The sequence below is a fragment of the Mytilus trossulus genome, chromosome 6 (assembly GCF_036588685.1).
Source record: "Mytilus trossulus isolate FHL-02 chromosome 6, PNRI_Mtr1.1.1.hap1, whole genome shotgun sequence".
NCBI classification, from domain to species: Eukaryota; Metazoa; Mollusca; class Bivalvia; order Mytilida; family Mytilidae; genus Mytilus; species Mytilus trossulus.
The window spans coordinates 78,841,888-78,861,999 of NC_086378.1; the positions used below are offsets into that span (position 1 = coordinate 78,841,888).

A 20,112-nucleotide genomic window follows, 5' to 3' on the forward strand; every position below is an offset into this window, starting at 1 on the left:
ACTTTATTTATGCAAGTTGTATCTAAAATGAATGTAAAGTGAATGTAAGTTGGTCTAAAAGATTTAAGTGGTACAGAAATGATATTAAGTAAATATTTCAATTCCAGGTATTCCAATTGTCAACATTGGCTCCAACTCATACAATGTAAACTATGGAAACTCTATCACATTGGTATGTACTGTAACAGCCAATCCAGTCCATAGCTCTGTATCGTGGACCAAGATCCAAAATGGAGTACAGACTGCTATCAGTATTGATGGAAGTAAATACTCAGGTGCTACCGTATCACAGCCATCTTTGGTAATCAGCAATGCCGGCAATTCTGATGAGTCTTTCTATGTATGTTCTGCCACTAACAGTATTGGAAAAGGCCAAAGTTCACAGACCTACTTGGATGTTGTTGGAGGTAAGATGCCATTTTTAATTCAACATTTTACAAAATAAAATATATATAGATGTGAATAAGATGGAGGAAAGGACTTTCAATTCTTTAATTATAAGTAACCAAAAAAATAAAATTTTTAAGGTTTGATGAAGAGTTTTAGATGTCAATATATTTATAGCTTAACTTGATACTTAGTCCATCCATTATTATTGTTGGTGGTACTAGTTTTCATAGATTTCAAAGGTTTACTTAATTGTTCAACAAAATACAAGTTTATATAGGTTGTATGAGAATTTACCTGAAAACCAAAATATCTTGTGGTTAACCAAAATGTGTTGGGTTTTTTTCACAAAATTTGTACCTGCAAAATGAAATTATTCATTAAAGGAATTGTATCTTTAAACTTAATTTTTTTCTCTCTAAATTTGACAGTCATATAATGTATTAAGGTTCATCATAAGTAATTGAAAAATATGGCTGTGTTTACACCTCAAAAATTACTATGAGTACAGACAAACTGGTACATCCAGGAAAGTTTTAAGGCATGGCAGGAACTAGATATATAAAAGTTATATGAAGTCTACGTTTCAGAAAATTAAAAACTTACCTGGATTTTGATGTCCATTTTTTTCCAGTCTGCAGAAGATAGGAAAATAAACAAACACCCCAGTTTCATTTGATACGGTCCACTCAGTTACTCAGTTTAAACCTGTTAAATCACCTGTTGTTTACAGGTGTCTATTGTCCATCTATTGTCCATTTAAATCAATACTACTCACAACATTGATTACATGAGGGGAGCTTCTCAATCGTTTTCACTATTTAGTTAATTTTTGCACCTTCTGCAGGAACGAAAAAAAATGGATAGCAAAATCTAGAAAAGTTTATAATTTTCTGAAACATAAAATGCATTTAAAATTTATATATCTAGTTCCTGCCATCCCTTAAAACTGTTGCAGGTGTATAGGTTAGTCTGTACTCAGAGTAAAATTTGGGGTGTAAATACGGCCATTTTAGCCAAAAGGTTATGATGAACCTTAATATGTAACTAATACTCTGTAATGAATATTTTCTAGATATTCCTGTTGTCCAAATCTTGTCAAACTACTACAGTGTAGAAATTGGTCAATCTGTAAATGTTGAATGTGAAGTTCAGGCCGACCCACTCCATAATTCTGTACAGTGGAAGAGAGTTCTAAATGGTGCAACCCAAAACCTTGATATATCTAACGGCAACAAGTACATTGGAGGAACCAGAAACACGCCATCTTTGACGATTCAATCTACCGGTGATAGTGATGAAGGTTATTACATCTGTACAGCCACTAATGCTGTTGGAACTGGATCCAGCTCACAGTCCTATGTTGATGTAACTGGAAGTAAGTTCTTTTTCTGTATAGATTTTTATTCAAATAAATAATATTTTCCTAAATAAAAATTTAAAAACTTCTTTAAATTTATGATGAATTAAAACCAACATCAAAAATCAGAAAATGCATGTTTATTATGGGTTTGATACTTTCAAATCAATAAACTTCAAAAACTACAAACAAAGATTGAATCCAGGAGCAAAAGTACTGCTTCTGTTTTGTAAATTTCTTTTGAATCATAGAAAAATATTTTGATATGTGTTTTGTCACATTTATTATTATTGAATAAATATATATAAACAATATGTTTGCAGGTATTGGCTAAACATAAAAATTATAAAACATGTTATCGCTATTTTGTGCATTTTTCCTTTGATCTTTTTTTGTGATAATTTTCATATCATGCTTCTCGCTTGAGATGGAAAAATTATTGCTAGAAACTAAGGAGGCCACGTGGCGTTGCTAATGTAATTGACATTGAAATTGACAACGTCGTCATAGGTAAAATAGCGATAAACAGATTATCATTGGTCATCTCAACTCGATTGCTTTTCTCACTTTTGCTGTTCCAGCTCAAGTGAGAAAATCAATCTCGTTGAGATAATCAACGATAATCTATAATTATCATTATTTCTTGTTTAATTTTCAGGTGTTCTCTCCGTAAATGTTCCACAACCCTCATACAGTGCCAACTATGGCCAGAGTGTACAGCTAGTTTGCTCTGTATCTGGTAACCCTCCAGCAACCTCGGTCTACTGGCAAAAGGTCAAGAATGGTGTCGTTACAACCATCTCAGCAAACACCAACCCCAATAAATACTCTGGCGTCACACTCAGCACACCATCTCTAACAGTTCTGAACACTGATGCTGATGATCAAGCCGTTTACACTTGTTTCGCTGAGAATGCCATCGGTAGATCTCAGAGTCAACAGACACAACTTCAGATTGTTGGAAGTAAGTCTTGGTATTTAGATACATTGTGATATTATGATTGTAAATATGGTTTACTACACTTATTTTTATTTACTAGTGACAGGTCAAGTGTTCTTGAAACTTCCAGCAAAAATATGATATGTTAAAAAAATTAAATCAAAAAAGGGTTAATAAAAATAAGTTTATTTCAAAACTTCAATTTTGAGATATGTTTTGCAAAATGATATACAAAGGCTGGTAGTTAACTATAGGTAGTGCGTTAAGACTCGACTTCCTTGACAAAAAAACTCATTTAAACAACTAGATTTACTGAAATAATGGGCAACAATTTCAGTATCAGAATTTTTTTTAATAAAGTACAATGCGAGTTTTCTCCCATTGCATACAATTTTTATTTGATAAAGACAATAAATTATTGATGATTGTTTTTAGGTGTTCCATCTGTAACAATTGGACAAGGATATACTGTCAACCTTGGAAGTTCTGTGACCATCCAGTGTACTGTTTTCGCAACACCATCAGCTTCTTCTGTCACATGGAAGAAGATAAGTCAGAATGGCGCTGAATCTTTCATCAATGTGGCAAATTCTGCCAAATACAATGGTGGAACTGTAGGAACACCATCCCTGACAGTCCAAAATGCTGCTGAAGGTGATGAAGCTTACTATGTTTGCTCTGCTACCAATGCAGCTGGAACAGGAACCAGTTCACAATCATTCTTGGACGTACTTGGAAGTAAGTTGACATTATTTATACTTGGTTAAAAGTTATTAGATTAATAAGTAAAGTCATACTTTGATGTACTGTGAATAGACTTGTCAACACTTAAAATTTATTAAGTTTAGGCATACTAAGATGTACTTGAAAATAAGTTTAAATTGTTCTCTTCTAATTGAGTATTTGTGAATCAATTTCATTAATTATAATAAATGTATGCACATTTGTAGTCGACTTGGACAACATTTTGAAATTGAAATATGTTTAAGTTTTATATTTCTTGAAAAAGTTGTTAAAAAATAATTATGATGCACATAAAATAAGCACGACCATTTTTGAAATTTGAAAAAAAGAAAATGAAAAGCAAAAAATAATTATGAATATGTACATAGAATAAGCATGACCATTTTTAAAATTTGAAAAAAAAGAAAATGAAAAGCAATGGAGGATTGCCACACACTTTTCTTTTTGACATCATACTATCCCAATGTGTTATTTTATTCAGGTCTCCCTGTTGTCACCATTCCTCAACCACAATACAGTGTTATTGTCGGAAACGACCTCACTATAGGATGTACCATTGATGCCAACCCTGCACACACAAGTGTCACATGGAGAAAGATAGTCAATGGACAACCCACCCAACTTAATACTGCTGGTCGTATCACTGGCTCAACCGTCAACAATCCATCAATCACTATTACCAGTGCTGTCGCTAGCGATGTTGGATATTATGTATGTTATGCTACCAACAGTGTAGGATCAGGATCAAGTGCACAGACATACTTGAATGTTGTTGGAAGTAAGTTCTTTTAATTATGCTTTATGTAGATATATTTTTATTATATACCTTTTTCCTTGTATGTACAAGAAAATATTCGTAATTATAACTTTTTGAAACTTTAGAATCATTGAAAACAGTTTGGTTAACTTGGAAATAGTTTGTAAACCTATATAATAGAATTGAGTTTTAGTATTATTCCTGAATTGTAATGAAATAATTGCCACTGGACATTACGTATAAACAATTAATCCACAAGTCTCAGTAAACTTTATTTACCATGTCATTAAACATTGCATGTCCAAAGTGCCATATTTTAAACTGCATAATTACAAGCTAATCTTTCTGAGAATATAACATTTTGAACCATCTTTTTTAATTGATCACAAAACACCATGTTTATGTTTTATTTTTTCAGGTATCCCAGTAGTAACTGTCTTGTCCACAAGTTACTCTGTCAACATTGGTAACCCCATCACACTACAGTGTACTGTGTCTGCCAACCCTGCTGCCACCGTTGTTATGTGGCAAAGAATTATCAACAATAATGCTGTCAACGTAGACATGAACAGTGGTCATTACTCTGGAAGTAGGGTCGATTCTCCATCTCTAGTGGTCAGTAATGCTGCAGCTGCTGATGAAGGATACTACATTTGTATGGCTAGCAACAGTGTAGGAACTGGACAAAGTCAACAGACTTTCTTGGATGTTGTTGGAAGTATGTTAAAAAAAAACATATTCTATTTATCTTTTTTGAAAAAGTGAGATTTATAGTATATATTTCTCTAGCTGGTATTAAACATATTTTTTTTTTCTTTTTCTTTTTTATTTTTTTTTGGCGGGGGGGATGGGGGTGGTGAAGCAAATCTTTAAATAATAATTTAGGACATTCAGGGTGTTTGAAAATTTATTAATGTGTGATTATTATTATTTAATATTTTTATTTCTATTGCTGTTTTAATGAAGTTTACTGTATATTTTTAAAGGTATCCCAACAGTAAATGTACCAGTCCCAAATTACACCGTAAACCGTGGAGCATCAGTCACACTGGAATGTCAGTATAGTGCCAACCCAGCTGCTACATCCGTATCATGGGAGAAAGTCGTTAACGGACAAACTTCAGATATAGTCCTCACTAATCTCAATAACAAATATGGTGGCTCATCAGTCTCTTCTCCATCTTTGATCGTCAACTCTGCTGAGGAGTCTGACCAGGCTAGTTACATCTGTAAAGTGACCAATGCTATTGGAACAGGAATCAGTACTGCCACTAGCCTTGATGTTGTAGGAAGTAAGTAACATCAATACTGTGGGTACTTCCTGCTCCATTCTACATGATAGAATGAGTATAAGATGAAATTAAAGTAACTTGCATTTCGTATATCAATTGAGTTCCAGGACTTTAAAAGGACTGATCTTAATATTGCACTAGCCACCTATTGATGTTTGCAATTTTTTTTTACAATTTGTTAGATATAACTTTAGATAGAAACAATTTAGATATCAAAAAGGGAATACTTTATATTTATTTATTACAGTGCAGTCATTCTTAGAGTCTTTGTACTACAAAAAATGTATTTAATATCTGTTTGATAATAATATTTAAAAAGCTTTTAAGTCTACAGCAAAGTATTGCTTTCAGCTCTACAATTCAAATTTCTTTGAATGCTGCAATTTGTCAGAATAATTGTTTTTTTTTTTTAATAGTGGTTTTGATTCATAACTTTATTCATCAACCATAACAAAAAATATGAATTAAAATAATTTCATTTTAATATATCATTGTAGACATCCCCGTTGTAACTGCCTCTCCATTGGCTTACTCTGTCAACATTGGTGATTCTGTAACAGTTCAATGTAGTGTTGTAGCTGATCCCCTCCACACCCAGGTCTACTGGAGAAAGATCGTTGGTGGAACCACTTCTAATATTAATGTTCTCAACAGTAATGGCAAATATGACGGATCAACTGTAGGAGCTCCATCTTTAATCATCAACAATGCTGCTTTTGGTGACCAAGGAACATACGTATGTTATGCTTCAAACAGTGTAGGAACTGGTCAGAGTACACAGGTCGTTGTAGCTGTAGCAGGAAGTAAGTTGAACTTTAACCTCATAGTATTTACAGGTTGACCTTTAAAATAAAAAAAAGGCGGGAAAATTACAAAGGCTTTAGTTTTTAGGCTGTTAAAATTGATTTGAGCAAAATTTTGCTACTTTTACTTATGTGAACTCTTATTTACATGCTAAAATGTATGGTTTTAATTTTTATGCAAATAATTTGACATGAGTATTATTGAAGACATGTTGTATTTGGGATTAGTTTTAGAAAAGTTTTAAATTGAATATAAATTTATTTTAGGTGTACCTAGTGTCACCCTCTCACAGACCTCATTCTCTGCAAGCTACGGTGATGATGCAACACTGGGATGTATTATTTCTTCCAACCCTACCTACACTTCTGTTTACTGGCAAAAAATTGTGACCGGAGAGACACCTACCACCATTGATGTGTCTAATACCGCTAAATATTCAGGATCTACCGTTGCCAATCCAGATCTTACCATTAGGAATATCGGAAGTGGAGACATCGCTAATTATGTTTGTTTCGCAGCCAACTCAGTTGGTACTGGAAGGAGTAACCAAGGACCTCTCAATGTTCTTGGCAGTAAGTTTATATTCAAATGTTCATGCGACTTTATGAATACGATTTTCTAAAATTAGGGTTATAACATTGCTGTAGATAACTGTGAATATTTGAGAAAAAAATTCAAAGCAAGACTATAAAGCTAAATATGACAAAACAGCACTTTTATATTAGTTCTTTTTCTAGGCATTTTCTGAAATTTTCATTATTAATTCAATATGAATTGTCTATGAATTTTACTTTTGAAGTAATTGCTATATGCAATTAAAATGATTGTTAAAAGGAAACTAAAAAAACAGTTTTAATTATATGCGAACTCTTTATTAATAGGTCCACCCACCGTTAGAATCAGTCAGACAACATACACAGTCAACATTGGAAACACTGTTACCATTGATTGCTCTGTAATCTCTAACCCAACTCATACCACTGTCTACTGGACCCGTCAGACTTCTGGTAACACTGAAGAAACCATTACAATTGGTGGCAGCCTTTCAACAAAATATGGAGGAGGCAGTGTAGTTTCACCATCTTTGATCATATACAATTCTGACAACAGCGACCAAGGCACTTACATTTGTCATGCTACAAATCTTGTTGGAACAGGTCAAAGTTCACAAGCTTTCCTCAATATTGTCGGAAGTATGTATAACTGCTTTATTTTCTGTAAATAATAAAATTATTGATTATGAATTATAAAAAGGCAATTGCAACACATTGTAGCTTTCATATATATCTAAGTAAATTGAATTTGATAAAAGATCGTTCTAATATATATCTTGGAACAACCTGGAAATATCTTGCTTTACTGAGAATGTTTAAGCAAATAACATCACATTTATTTTCATTCTGAAAAATTTCAAGTCTTCAACTGACAGAAAATTTCAAACCTCTATTAAATTACCTGCAACATGGTTTTTTTTTGACAGAACTTCCTACATTAGAATTAAAATAAATAAATGAAAAGATTTTATTTACCAATATCAGAATAATTGCATGAAACATTTTTATTTCAGATGTGCCAACCGTCACAGCAAGTACTGTACAATCTGCACGTGTTGGCAGCTCCGTCATCATTACATGTACCATTGTTTCAAACCCAGCAGCTATTGATGTAACATGGGCTAAGTATATCAACAACCAACCTACACCAATAGATATCGTTAACAACAACCGACTCAGCGGTGGTACCACTACCAATCCCTCATTGACCATTAATCCCGTTGAACAGGACGATGAAGGAAATTACATTTGTCAAGCACGTAATGATGTAGGCACAGGATCTAGTAACCAGGTCTATCTTGATATTATTGGAGGTATGTTCAATTGATAAGATACTACCCGATGTAATGATATACTTACATGTAGTAAATGCAGTAGACTTGATTTATATAAAGAGATTAATAAAATCAACGGTACCAATTTTGTTGCACCAGATGCGCATTTCGACAATACATGTCTCTTCAGTGATGCTCGTGGCCAAAATATTTGAAATCCAAAGCATATATAAAAAATGAAGAGCTATAATCCAAAAGTTCCAAAAAGTATAGCAACTTTTCCATTTTCAAGAACATATCTAGCAAGATTGAATTATTTTGTAAAGAATTGTTATAGTAAACTGGGCACTTAACCATGACAAATGCTCCTAATAGTAATGACCCGCTTATTGCTACCAGTCTGTTTATTTTAAGAAATTAAGAATGATTCTCTTTTAAATTGATTTATATTTTGTAATTTTGGGAGCTTGCTATGATGTGTTGGTTTGCGTGTTGTTGAATGCCATACAGTGCTTTAATGTTGCTAACTTCTTCATCATTTGGACTATGGTAGAGACTTGTCTCATTAACAATCATACAACATCTTTTTGTGAAGGAATTCCTGGAAAATTTTCAAAAAATTTAAGTCAAGTGAAATTAATGAATTAAGGGACCCTCTAAATTTTAAGTTCAAGATTTTGTTTCTTCTTACCATCAAAGTCGTGAAAATAGATTACCTGTTTTCTGCTTTTTACATTCATGCCTTATACATGAACCTAGTATTGATATCATATTGTTAAAACATTCAGTTTATTTATTAACCATTATAGTTATACCCCCACTTTAAAAAAGGGGGGGGTATACTGTTTTACCTCTGTCTGTCCTTCCGTCAGTCTGTCAGTCAGTCTGTCCGTCCCATGAATATTTTTCGTCGCATTTTTCTCAGGAACTACAATACAAGGATTTCTTAAATTTGGTTTCAGGGTTTATCTAAGTCAGCTATACCATGTGATGCATTTTCAGATCGATCACTTGACAATTTCCTGTTTACCGAACACTTGTATGATTTTACACATGATAGCCAAGTTGAAAATTTTCGTCACATTTTTCTCAGGAACTACAATACAAGGATTTCTGAAATTTGGTTTCAGGATTTATATAAGTCAGCTATACCGTGTGATGAGTTTTCAGATTCATCACTCGACAACTTCCGGTTTACCAACACTTGCATATTTTTACACTATTTATATTATCCACTTGCGGCGGGGGTATCATCAGTGAGCAGTAGCTCACAGTTTCACTTGTTTTAAATGCGTTAAAAGAAATTTGAGTAACAAAATAAACAAATTTCTCTTACAGATCCACCATCAGGTATTACCATCAACCCAACAAAGATTGTGATTGAGGCAGGACAAACTATCACAGCCACATGCTTGGCCCAGGGAAGTCCATCCATTATTTACACATGGACCAAAGAGGGATCCATTACCGTCATAAAGACTGGCAATATCTTAGAGATCAACAATGCTCCAAGGACAGCCCTAGGAACCTACACCTGTAGAGCCTCTAACAACTATGGATCTATGGAAGCTACAACTATTGTTGATGTCCAATGTATGTACTTTTTGTTTGTAAACCAGTTGTTTGACTTTGCCCAGAATTTGTGGTAGTTTTTGTAGAACTTTTTCAATGTGAATAATTGTACCTTTACATCTTGGAAACATTCCAGATGAGTTTTTGATTTATTCCGATTAAGTTGAGTTTGTCTTTTGGTTATACATTGAATCTAAAATTTTATAATACCCTGGTAGAATTGTTATGTGCCTACTGTTAAGTCAAACTTAATTTCCTATAAAAGTTATCTATGCATTAAAATATTATTTATTATTTTACAGATGCACCAGTTGTTGTAATTTCCGCAACAACATCTGCATTTGACGGACAGGGGAGACAATCCATCAACATCCCATGTTCTTATATGTCCAACCCAGCAGCTACCAGCGTGTTCTGGACCAAATACAACCCAGTAGCCGGCACAAACTCTGGAAACACCAAACTCATTGAAATTGATGGTAACAAGTATCAAGGTGCTAATTTGAACAGCCCAAGTTTGACGATTTACAATTTGGACAGAACTGACGCAGGATCATACAGATGTTCAGCTTCAAACATCATCGGACTAGGAGAATCTAATTACGTCACTTTGAATATTGACACAAATGGTATGTTGGTATTTAGTTACTATTTAACACTAAAATGCATGTACATAAATGTTTAAAAATTGTTATTTGAGTACAAAGCAATCTGAAAGATAGTACACCACCACATGGCTAAAAAGTTAGTTTAAATCCTGTTATGAATTTTTATACCCCCGCTTTAAAAAAGGGGGGGGTATACTGTTTTACCTCTGTCTGTCAGTCTGTCCCATGAAACTTTCATCACATTTTTCTCAGGAACTACACATCCACCCTTTCTGTAATTTGGTATGAACATTTATATATGTCAGCCATACCGTGTGATGCGTTTTCAGATTCATCATTCATAGACTTCCTGTTTACCGAACACTTGTAAGATTTTACACATGATAGCCAAGTTGAAAATTTTCGTCACATTTTTCTCAGGAACTACAATACAAGGATTTCTGAAATTTGGTTTCAGGGTTTATCTAAGTCAGCTATACCGTGTGATGCGTTTTCAGATTGATCACTTGACAACTTCCTGTTAGCCGAACACTTGTATGATTTTACACTTGATAGCCAAGTTGAAAATTTTCGTCACATTTTTCTCAGGAACTACAATACAAGGATTTCTGAAATTTGGTTTCAGGGTTTATCTAAGTCAGCTATAATGTGTGATGCGTTTTCAGATTGATCACTTGACAACTTCCTGTTTACCGAACACTTGTATGATTTTACACATGATAGCCAAGTTGAAAATTTTTGTCACATTTTTCTCAGGAACTACAATACAAGGATTTCTGAAATTTGGTTTCAGGATTTATATAAGTCACCTATACCGTGTGATGCGTTTTCAGATTGATCACTTGACAACTTCCTGTTTACCGAACACTTGCATATTTTTACACTATTAATATTATCCACTTGCGGCGGGGGTATCATCAGTGAGCAGTAGCTCACAGTTTCACTTGTTTAAAATATTTAGGTCATGAAATCTTTTTATAGCATCATTTATTTTTATTTTGACAACATTTTAATCTCCTTTCAGCTGCCCCATCATTCATAAGAATAAGACCATCCCAAGTGACCATTGAAGAAGGCAATGGATACACCTTGACATGTGAAGCCGATGGTGACCCATCACCTTTGTATGAATGGTACTACAAAGATATCAAGATACATGAAGGCCCTGTTCTTACAATCAGCAATGCCGCTTACAATAACAATGATGGATTACACACATGTAAAGCTACTAATGTTGTGGGAAGTAGACAGGCCACTGTAGATGTTGATGTCAAATGTAAGTTCTTAATCCTGTGTAGATAATGAATAGGTTTTAGCTATCAGCTGCATGAGAGGTTTACTTCAGACACTTGTTTTCTCACTAGTAAGAATGTTTTTTTTCAAAAATCATTATTCTTGCATTATTTCTGAATTACATTATTTACATATGAACATTTTACAATGTTCTTATGTTTTGTGTTCGTTCATTATTATACTTTTTTGAATGCTGAAAATTGTAAGGGTTCATATCGGGTTGTTTATTAATAAAAAAAATGAATGAAAATTAAATATGTTGATGTTTTTCAGATGCTCCAATTAGTGCAGTAGATCAAGCCAGTTTCAATCCTGCTTTAAATAATGCTGTAACTTTGAGATGTAATACATTAGCTAATCCATCATCTACACATTGGGAGTGGAAATACAATGGATTTGACTTGGACTTCAATGAGAAAAATTACTTAGTCGACATGGACAGCACAGCTGATGTTGGAAAATACACCTGCATTGCCTTCAATGAAGTTGGACAGTCAGCGGAGATTGATTTTACAGTTGAACTTGCTGCTGGTCTGACCCCAGGTATGTCCTGTGGTCCGTTAACATAATTATGTACACAATAAATCCTTGCCTAAAATGTATACACAATAAATCTACATACAAAAACTTGTACACATTAAATTCACTTATAATACATAAAAAGATATGATTTTGTTTCCACATCAAAATCAAATAAGACATGAGATTTCACAAAATGATAAATAATATTTTTATGAAAATTTTGTTAAGTACTATAAAGTTATTTAAATGGAAAGTTTTCTTTTAAAAACAAAATCAGTATGAAATTTCAAAAAAATCTAGTTAGATATTTAAAATTCAAGCATGTAAAAGAAGAAAAAAAAATCTTAAAAGCTATTCCTCAATTATGTCAAGGGAGATAAGTTTTTTTTTCTCAATTCTTGGTGTTATATAATGGGAGACAACTCAACATGATAAATAAAGTGTATTCATTTTACAGCTTTACATATACTTGAGACACTTTTAAAGTTTATATTCATGTTTGCATTATTTCTATTGAATTTCAGTTCTAACATTATTGCCCAATTGTTTGAAAGGAGATGCATGCATTTATTTGTATAAATAATGCGAGACAAATAAAATTATTCAATGAAATGCAATTGTTCAATAGCTCCATATATATTTGAGACTGATAAAAATAAAAAAATATCTTTTTATAAGTGTTTCAAAATTTGATTTCTAAAGGTATTCAATTGTGTCAAGGGAGATAAATGCAATTATTTTGATCTATAATGGGAGACAACTCTAAATATTCAATAAAATTTAATTGTTTTACAGCTCCAAGGATAGTTGAAACAACTGTATCTGCTGGTTTGACAGGAGGAGAGATTGCTGCTATCTGTCTGGCTGTTCTGTTTGGTATCCTACTTATTGTTATCATCATTGTCTGCTGTGTTGTACAAGGTAACCAAGACAACCAGATTCTTTGTTTTGCTAAATATTGACAAATTTGTTTGACATTTTCTTAAAATTCATTTACTCATTACTTTTTAAGGAAAACTTGATTTTTATTTTATTTAAATTTACAAGATGCTAAAGAATTGAAGTGCATTAAGCTATTGTCATGTTGGTATGCACAACTGATGGTATACAAATCTAGAAACGTTTGTCACTTTATTATGAACTTGCCATTTTTGAGTTAATATTTTTGCAGTTTTGTTTATTTTTAACTAATTTGAAATATGTTTTTCTTCATTTAGGATGTTGCGGTCGTAAGCGGGAAAAGAAAGAACGTTATATTGAACGTGAAGTTATTAGAACAGAAATGCCTTATAGAACAGAAACTATTCCAGTTGTGAAGTAAGAATGAATTTTGAATTTAATATTTTGAAGTGTCAGTTGGGAGATAAATAATGCTGTTTTGTGTTAAATAGAGTTTAGCAGCTATTCATATGCTGAAAGATCAATGGATAAGATTCTGAAAGACATTAATTTATAAGAAAATGAAATATTGTAATGTATTAAAGTTACATGATCTATTTAACTCCTATATTTTACATTTGATATTTTAAAAATAAAATTTATATTCAATTAGAAGATATATTTGATTCATTGATATATTTATTTTCCTATTTGATTGAACTTTATATTTAATGAAATGGTTTGTTATATATATATATATGATTCATATATATTTATTTTACAGAGAGCCATCTGTTGTATCAGTTAGAGAGGTTCAGCCAAGAATCAGTTATATGTAAGTTATCAGTCTTTTTATTATTTGTATGCCCCACCTACAATAGTATATTTTCTGGTGTGGGTATCCTTTTGTTCCTCAGTCTCCAGGTTTAAGTTTTTGGTCAAGGTAGATTTTGATAAAGTTGAAGTCCAATCAACTTGAAACTTAGTACACATGTTCCCTATGATCATGATGATATGATCTTTCTAATTTTAATGCCAAATTGGAGTTTTTACCCCAATTTCACAGTCCACTGAACATAGAAAATGAGTTGAGTGGGGCATCTATGTACTATGTTCTTGTTTTTTAATAATTTATACATGCCATGAAAGAATTTAATATATAAGAGATGGTATTATTTTTTAGATTGTAATTTGTTCAATCAAATGTTTATACTTTCTTGTAAACAGTGTTATATAAACTCGTATTATTTATATATTTTTTTTAGATTGTAATTTGGTCAATTATTAATACTTTATGATAAACATTGAGATAAAATTTCTAATTTTTATATTTTTAGGGAATCTGTACGGGAAGTACCAAGAATAGGCTATGTGTAAGTAATATTATAAAATAACTATTTTGCTGTTGTATCATTTAAGTTAGATATAAAAAGATGTTGTATGAATGTCAATGAGACAACTCTTCATCCAAGTCACAATTTATAAAAGTAAACCATTATAGGTCAAAGTACAGTTTTCTATACAGAGCCTAATTTAGATTGATTAAACTATGAAAGACCCATTTTACCTCATCCTTACTGAACTTTCTTGAAGATCAATTTGAAATTTGAATACGTTAGAATCATTTATTTACTTGGATTTAGAAAAACTTGAATTTTCATTAATATTTGATTTTGTGGTTTTGACAAATTCTCCATATCAACCTATATTCATTTATATTTCATTGAATATTTGAATGTGTGGTTCACCAATATTTAGGAAAATTGATAAAGTTGTCATTTTGCTTAATTCATAGCTTTATCTGAGAACTAGATTAGTGACACTTGTCTTTTTTTTTACAGAGATGACAGTTATAGATACATGAGCACTCAACAACGCCCTTATTACTTGCCAGTCGTAGAAGCTACTTATGATGATGAAGAGTACCGTAAACAAAAGAAGAAGAAGAAGAGTAAGAAGAACAGGATGTACGGACAAGACCTTGCTGCTGATAATGAAATCTATCTGGAAGAAAGAGTTGTCGGATCAGTCCGGGGTTCTCGTAAAGGCGATGAAATCATCACTGGACCTGAAATGTACTTTGAAGCCGAGTAAATAAGTTATATCTAGGACCTTAACAAAATTTTTCATTATACATAATGTAATTTAGGTTCAGAGTTGTAATGAATTTACCAAGGTATCTTTGGAAGATTTTTCATTTCGAGCAAAGGACATGTGTAATATAGTGCTAGAATCTCATATAAATAGGTACTAATAATGAATCCGATTTACACTGCTGTAATTGAAAGGAATAGTATGCAAAAGTTTGGAGACAAATTAACATTGCGTAGATTATTTAGTACTTCATCACCATGTGAATGTGCATAATATTAACTGGTTTTGCTCCTGTTCCATTTATAATAGCAGAGATATACATTTGTTAATTTATGACACTTGTTATTTTGAAATCCATTTTGTATAGATATATTTTGTTATAAACTTTTTCAATATTATTTTTTTCATCAAAAGTTTACATGAAAATCAAAATTGTTATATATGCAATTGTAGATTGTTATATTTTTCTATTCGCACATAAATTTATATAAAATCATAATTTTACAACAGAAAATAAAACGTATATCACCTAACAATTTGTTTAGACTATTTTCTACCATCTATTCAAGCTATTTTTATGCCCCACCTACGATAGTAGATCGTAGGTGGGGCATTATGTTTTCTGGTCTGTGCCTCCTTTCGTCCATTCTTTCGTTCGTTCGTTCGTTCGTCCGTTCAGTCGTCCTGCTTCAGGTTAAAAGTTTTTGGTTGAGGTAGTTTTTGATGAAGTTGAAGTCAAATCAATTTGAAACTTAGTACACATGTTCCCGATGATATGTACTTTTTAATTTTAATGTCAAATTAAAGTATTGACCCTAATTTCATGGTCCACTGAACAAAGCAAAAGATAGTGTGAAGCTCTGGTTAAAAGTTTTTGGTCGAGGTAGTTTTTGATGAAGTTGAAGTCCTATCAACTTGAAACTTAGTACACATGTTAACTATGATATGATCTTTCTAATTTTAATGCCAAATTAAAGTATTGACCCCAATTTTATGGTCCAGTGAACATGTAAAATGATAGTGCGAGTGGGGCATCCGTGTACTATGGACACATTCTTGTTTTACCTACATTATGGCCTGCCACTTTTCCCTGTACTATTATCTTTTCGCATCCCAATTATTAGTATATATAGTACAAACAATCCAACTTAAGCGTACAGTACAAAAAAACAGGTATGATAGCCAATGAGATAACTATCCATCAAAGTTCATATTAAGGACAGTGTTTAGTTTTCTATATAATGTTTGAGGATATTTTGTTTTGTCATGGCTTTGTCAGTTTTGTTTCGACGGATACGATTTGGATTTCCCTTTGGTATTTACCACCTATTTCTTTTTACATTATGGTTGCATTGTCACATTTGATTGTTACATAGGCTAGAATAAGTATTTCATTTTAGTTTTAATTTCTTACATTGGTAATGGTAATCTTTGCCAGCAAGGGTAAACTTTATTAAATTTAGTGAATGACAATCTCAAATTTGGTCCACAAAAGACTCTACAGAGGCACTTTGTTCAAAATGGTTGGGATGGTGCTCAGTGGCTGAGGTGGTGACTTAAAAGTCCCAACTATTGTATCACTATAAACCTGTCGCCACAGAGGTTGTGAGATAGAATCCTGCACATGACTGATGGTCTGTGGTAGCCAACTTAGTGCTGAAAGTATCTGTCAATCCATGAAAAGAATTGGAAAGCAAACTAAACTATATGTGATGATGTAAAAGATTTTTATTGTCGAGCCTGATACTTTTGTTGCAGAAAGCTCGACATATGGATAGTGATCCGGCGGCGGGGGCGGTGTTAGCTCACTTCTTAAAAGGTTTATATTTTAGAAGGTGAAAGACCTAAATGCTTCATACTTTGTATATAGATGCCTCATGTTATGAAGTTTCCGTCAGTCACATGTCCAATGTCCTTGACCTCATTTTCATGGTTCAGTGACACTTGAAAAAAAATTCAGAATTTTTGTAATGTTGAATTCTCTCTTATTATAAGTAATAGTATAACTATATTTGGTATGTGCGAGACATTTCAGTGTGTGCACTCTTGTTTAAACTACAAAATGATCCATCAATAACATTTCATGTCCACATCAGCATTTTCACTACCTGATTGGTGGTACTGTATTATTTCTGTGTAACTTTCATTAATTTCCCCAAAAAGATGGTACAACTCATTTGTAATTCATACAACTGAATACATTGTAAATGACAATAATGGCTTGGTTGCACATAATATTTTTAAAAAAACAATGGAAGACTGTCTATAATGTGCAGTTAATATTATATCATGGAGGCTTTGCTCCTTCGTGATTTCTTTGGTAGAAGTCCTCTTTGGATCCTGATATTGTCTAAACAATTTTGATTTTTTTGTAACAACCAGATGACCACGTATTTGTATCATACTGTGGAGGCCACAATCTTGTCATTTCCTTGTTCTAAGTGGACATTCCTGAAAAGAACTTTTTATCAAGAAAGTTTTTATTTGAACAAAAAAAATCTATTAAGTGTAGGTACTACTTAGTGGAGCAGTTACCATGTATCCAGTACTGGTTAGATTAGATATTTATGATGAGTAACATGACGGGTGCTCACATATAAAGCATGAACTGTTTATCCAGTATTCAACATTGTTCAGAATACATTTTATAGGTTTGATATTAAGATAGATATGTTTATGATGACATGACGGGTGCCAGATGTAGAGCAGGATCTGCTTACCCTTTATGTTCTGTTTTGTATACTGGTGTTGGTCTGTTGGTCGTTTTTCGTTTTTGTCTGTGTTTATAAGAACAATACAAGGAACATACCTTATTGATCCTTATTGCAGACTTCCAGAACTACAGTAACAATATGATCAGTGTTCCTGATTGTCATGGTGAACAATTGTTGTGATAACATCAATTATCCATTACAGAATACCAAATTATACGACATATACAATATGACCAGTGTTCCTGGTTGTTATGAAGAACACTTGCTATGAATACATCCTATATTCGTTACTGACTAACAGAATGGTATATACAATAAGATAGGTGTTCCAGTTTGTCACTAAGAACAATTGTTGTGAAAACATCCTATATCCGTTACTGACTACCAGAACGACATATACAGTAAAACCTGTGTTCCAGATAGTCACTACAACGTAAGAACAATTGGTGTGAACAAATCCTATATCCGTTACTGACTACCAGAACAACATATACAGTAAAACCTGTGTTCCAGATAGTCACTACAATGTAAGAACAATTGTTGTGAACAAATCCTATATCCGTAACTGACTACCAGAACGACATTTACAATAAGATCTGTGTTCAAGTTAGTCACGAAACAATTGTTATGAACAAATCCTATAATCGTTACCGACTACCAGAACTACAAACAATGAGATCTGTGTTCAAATTAGTCAGGGAACAATTGTTGTGAACAAATCCTATATCCGTTACTGACTACCAGAACTACAAACAATGAGATCTGTGTTCAAGTTAGTCACGGAACAATTGTTGTGAACAAATCCTATATCCGTTACTGACTACCAGAACTACAAACAATGAGATCTGTGTTCAATTTAGTCACGAAACAATTGTTGTGAACAAATCATTTATCCATTACTGACTACCAGAACGACATATACAATAAGATCTGTTTTCAAGTTAGTCACGAAACAATTGTTGTGAACAAATCCTATATCCGTTACTAACTACCAGAACTACATACAATGAGATCTGTGTTCAAGTTAGTCACGGAACAATTGTTGTGAACAAATCCTATATCCATTACTGACTACCAGAACTACATTCAATGAGATATGTGTTCAAGTTAGTCACGGAACAATTGTTGTGAACAAATCATTTATCCATTACTGACTACCAGAACGACATATACAATAAGATATGTGTTCAAGTTAGTCACGAAACAATTGTTGTGAACAAATTCTATATCCATTACTGACTACCAGAACTACATACAATGAGATCTGTGTTCAAGTTAGTCACGGAACAATTGTGGTGAACAAATCCTATATCCGTTACTGACTACCAGAACGACATATACAATAAGATCTGTGTTCAAGTTAGTCACGGAACAATTGTTGTGAACAAATTCTATATCCATTACTGACTACCAGAACTACATACAATGAGATCTGTGTTCAAGTTAGTCACGGAACAATTGTTGTGGACACCACTAATATTATTACCAGTTCAGTATTTCTGATTGTCATGAAGAACGATTGCTGTAAACACAGCCTTTTAAATTGACAACAAATTATTTCATGCTGTTTCGATTGCTATTGCAAATACTAAACTGGTCCGCCATTCCATCAAAAGTCTTGCACCGAAGGTCAGTGTAGCGATAAGTGAACACAACAAGAGTCCAGTTTATTGCAAATCCACGGATATTGCAATCTTGGACAAAAGATCTATACTATTGCATCTTCGGTTCCGATACTAGTGTAAAAAAAAATGAAAAGGTATGATAAATTGTTTCGTATCTTTTACTATTTTTGTTGTGTTCCTTATCAAGTTGAAACGCAAAGTATCTTAATCGGGACCAAGAGGAATATTTGCAGAAAAGATAGCAATTATTGCAAATTTATATGTATTTAAAGGTATATAAATCAACACCAAGACATTATTTGTTATGTATTGCACTTGTATTCTATTTACCTGCCCCGAGAATGCTTTACATGTAATACAACAAATTCTTTGTAGCCAATTGCTAAGATTTATAGGAAGCTACGTATCCAGAACAGGCACTAAAGAGAAAGTGAGTCGTGTTTAAACCGAAAAGAAGAACCTTAATTTATTGATTGAATATAAATATAGGCAATTCAGCTCAATTCAAATCCAATTTTATGCCAAATGGTATTAGGAAACATATTACGTAAACACTTTTTTACAAAATATGTGTCAAGATTAAAAACCTTTAGGAGTTCAATATCATAAAGCCTAAACAATCCAAACACTCGTAACTGATATAATATCTATACAGAAATAATTCATTCAATTTATTTATTCCGAAAAGGGATG

The 20,112-nt window shown here is 32.7% G+C and overlaps 1 protein-coding gene across 4 annotated transcripts in view; it reads left to right on the top strand.

Annotated features, from left to right (window-relative positions):
* Nucleotides 1-15,616, top strand: part of LOC134721940 (hemicentin-1-like) — a 50,008-nt gene extending 34,392 nt beyond the window's left edge. For all 4 annotated transcript variants that reach the window (XM_063585260.1, XM_063585259.1, XM_063585261.1 and 1 more), the window contains 20 exons: nucleotides 108-407; nucleotides 1,463-1,765; nucleotides 2,406-2,711; nucleotides 3,123-3,425; nucleotides 3,913-4,209; nucleotides 4,607-4,906; nucleotides 5,175-5,480; nucleotides 5,978-6,283; nucleotides 6,551-6,856; nucleotides 7,166-7,477; nucleotides 7,852-8,151; nucleotides 9,451-9,705; nucleotides 9,987-10,313; nucleotides 11,317-11,568; nucleotides 11,859-12,128; nucleotides 12,903-13,028; nucleotides 13,325-13,424; nucleotides 13,771-13,821; nucleotides 14,324-14,359; nucleotides 14,828-15,616. In XM_063585260.1, coding sequence (XP_063441330.1) covers nucleotides 108-407; nucleotides 1,463-1,765; nucleotides 2,406-2,711; nucleotides 3,123-3,425; nucleotides 3,913-4,209; nucleotides 4,607-4,906; nucleotides 5,175-5,480; nucleotides 5,978-6,283; nucleotides 6,551-6,856; nucleotides 7,166-7,477; nucleotides 7,852-8,151; nucleotides 9,451-9,705; nucleotides 9,987-10,313; nucleotides 11,317-11,568; nucleotides 11,859-12,128; nucleotides 12,903-13,028; nucleotides 13,325-13,424; nucleotides 13,771-13,821; nucleotides 14,324-14,359; nucleotides 14,828-15,080 — 5,009 coding nt within the window. In that variant the 3' untranslated portion in view covers nucleotides 15,081-15,616. The remainder of the gene's footprint in view (nucleotides 1-107; nucleotides 408-1,462; nucleotides 1,766-2,405; nucleotides 2,712-3,122; nucleotides 3,426-3,912; nucleotides 4,210-4,606; nucleotides 4,907-5,174; nucleotides 5,481-5,977; nucleotides 6,284-6,550; nucleotides 6,857-7,165; nucleotides 7,478-7,851; nucleotides 8,152-9,450; nucleotides 9,706-9,986; nucleotides 10,314-11,316; nucleotides 11,569-11,858; nucleotides 12,129-12,902; nucleotides 13,029-13,324; nucleotides 13,425-13,770; nucleotides 13,822-14,323; nucleotides 14,360-14,827) is intronic.
* The last annotated feature ends 4,496 nt before the right edge of the window (nucleotides 15,617-20,112 follow it).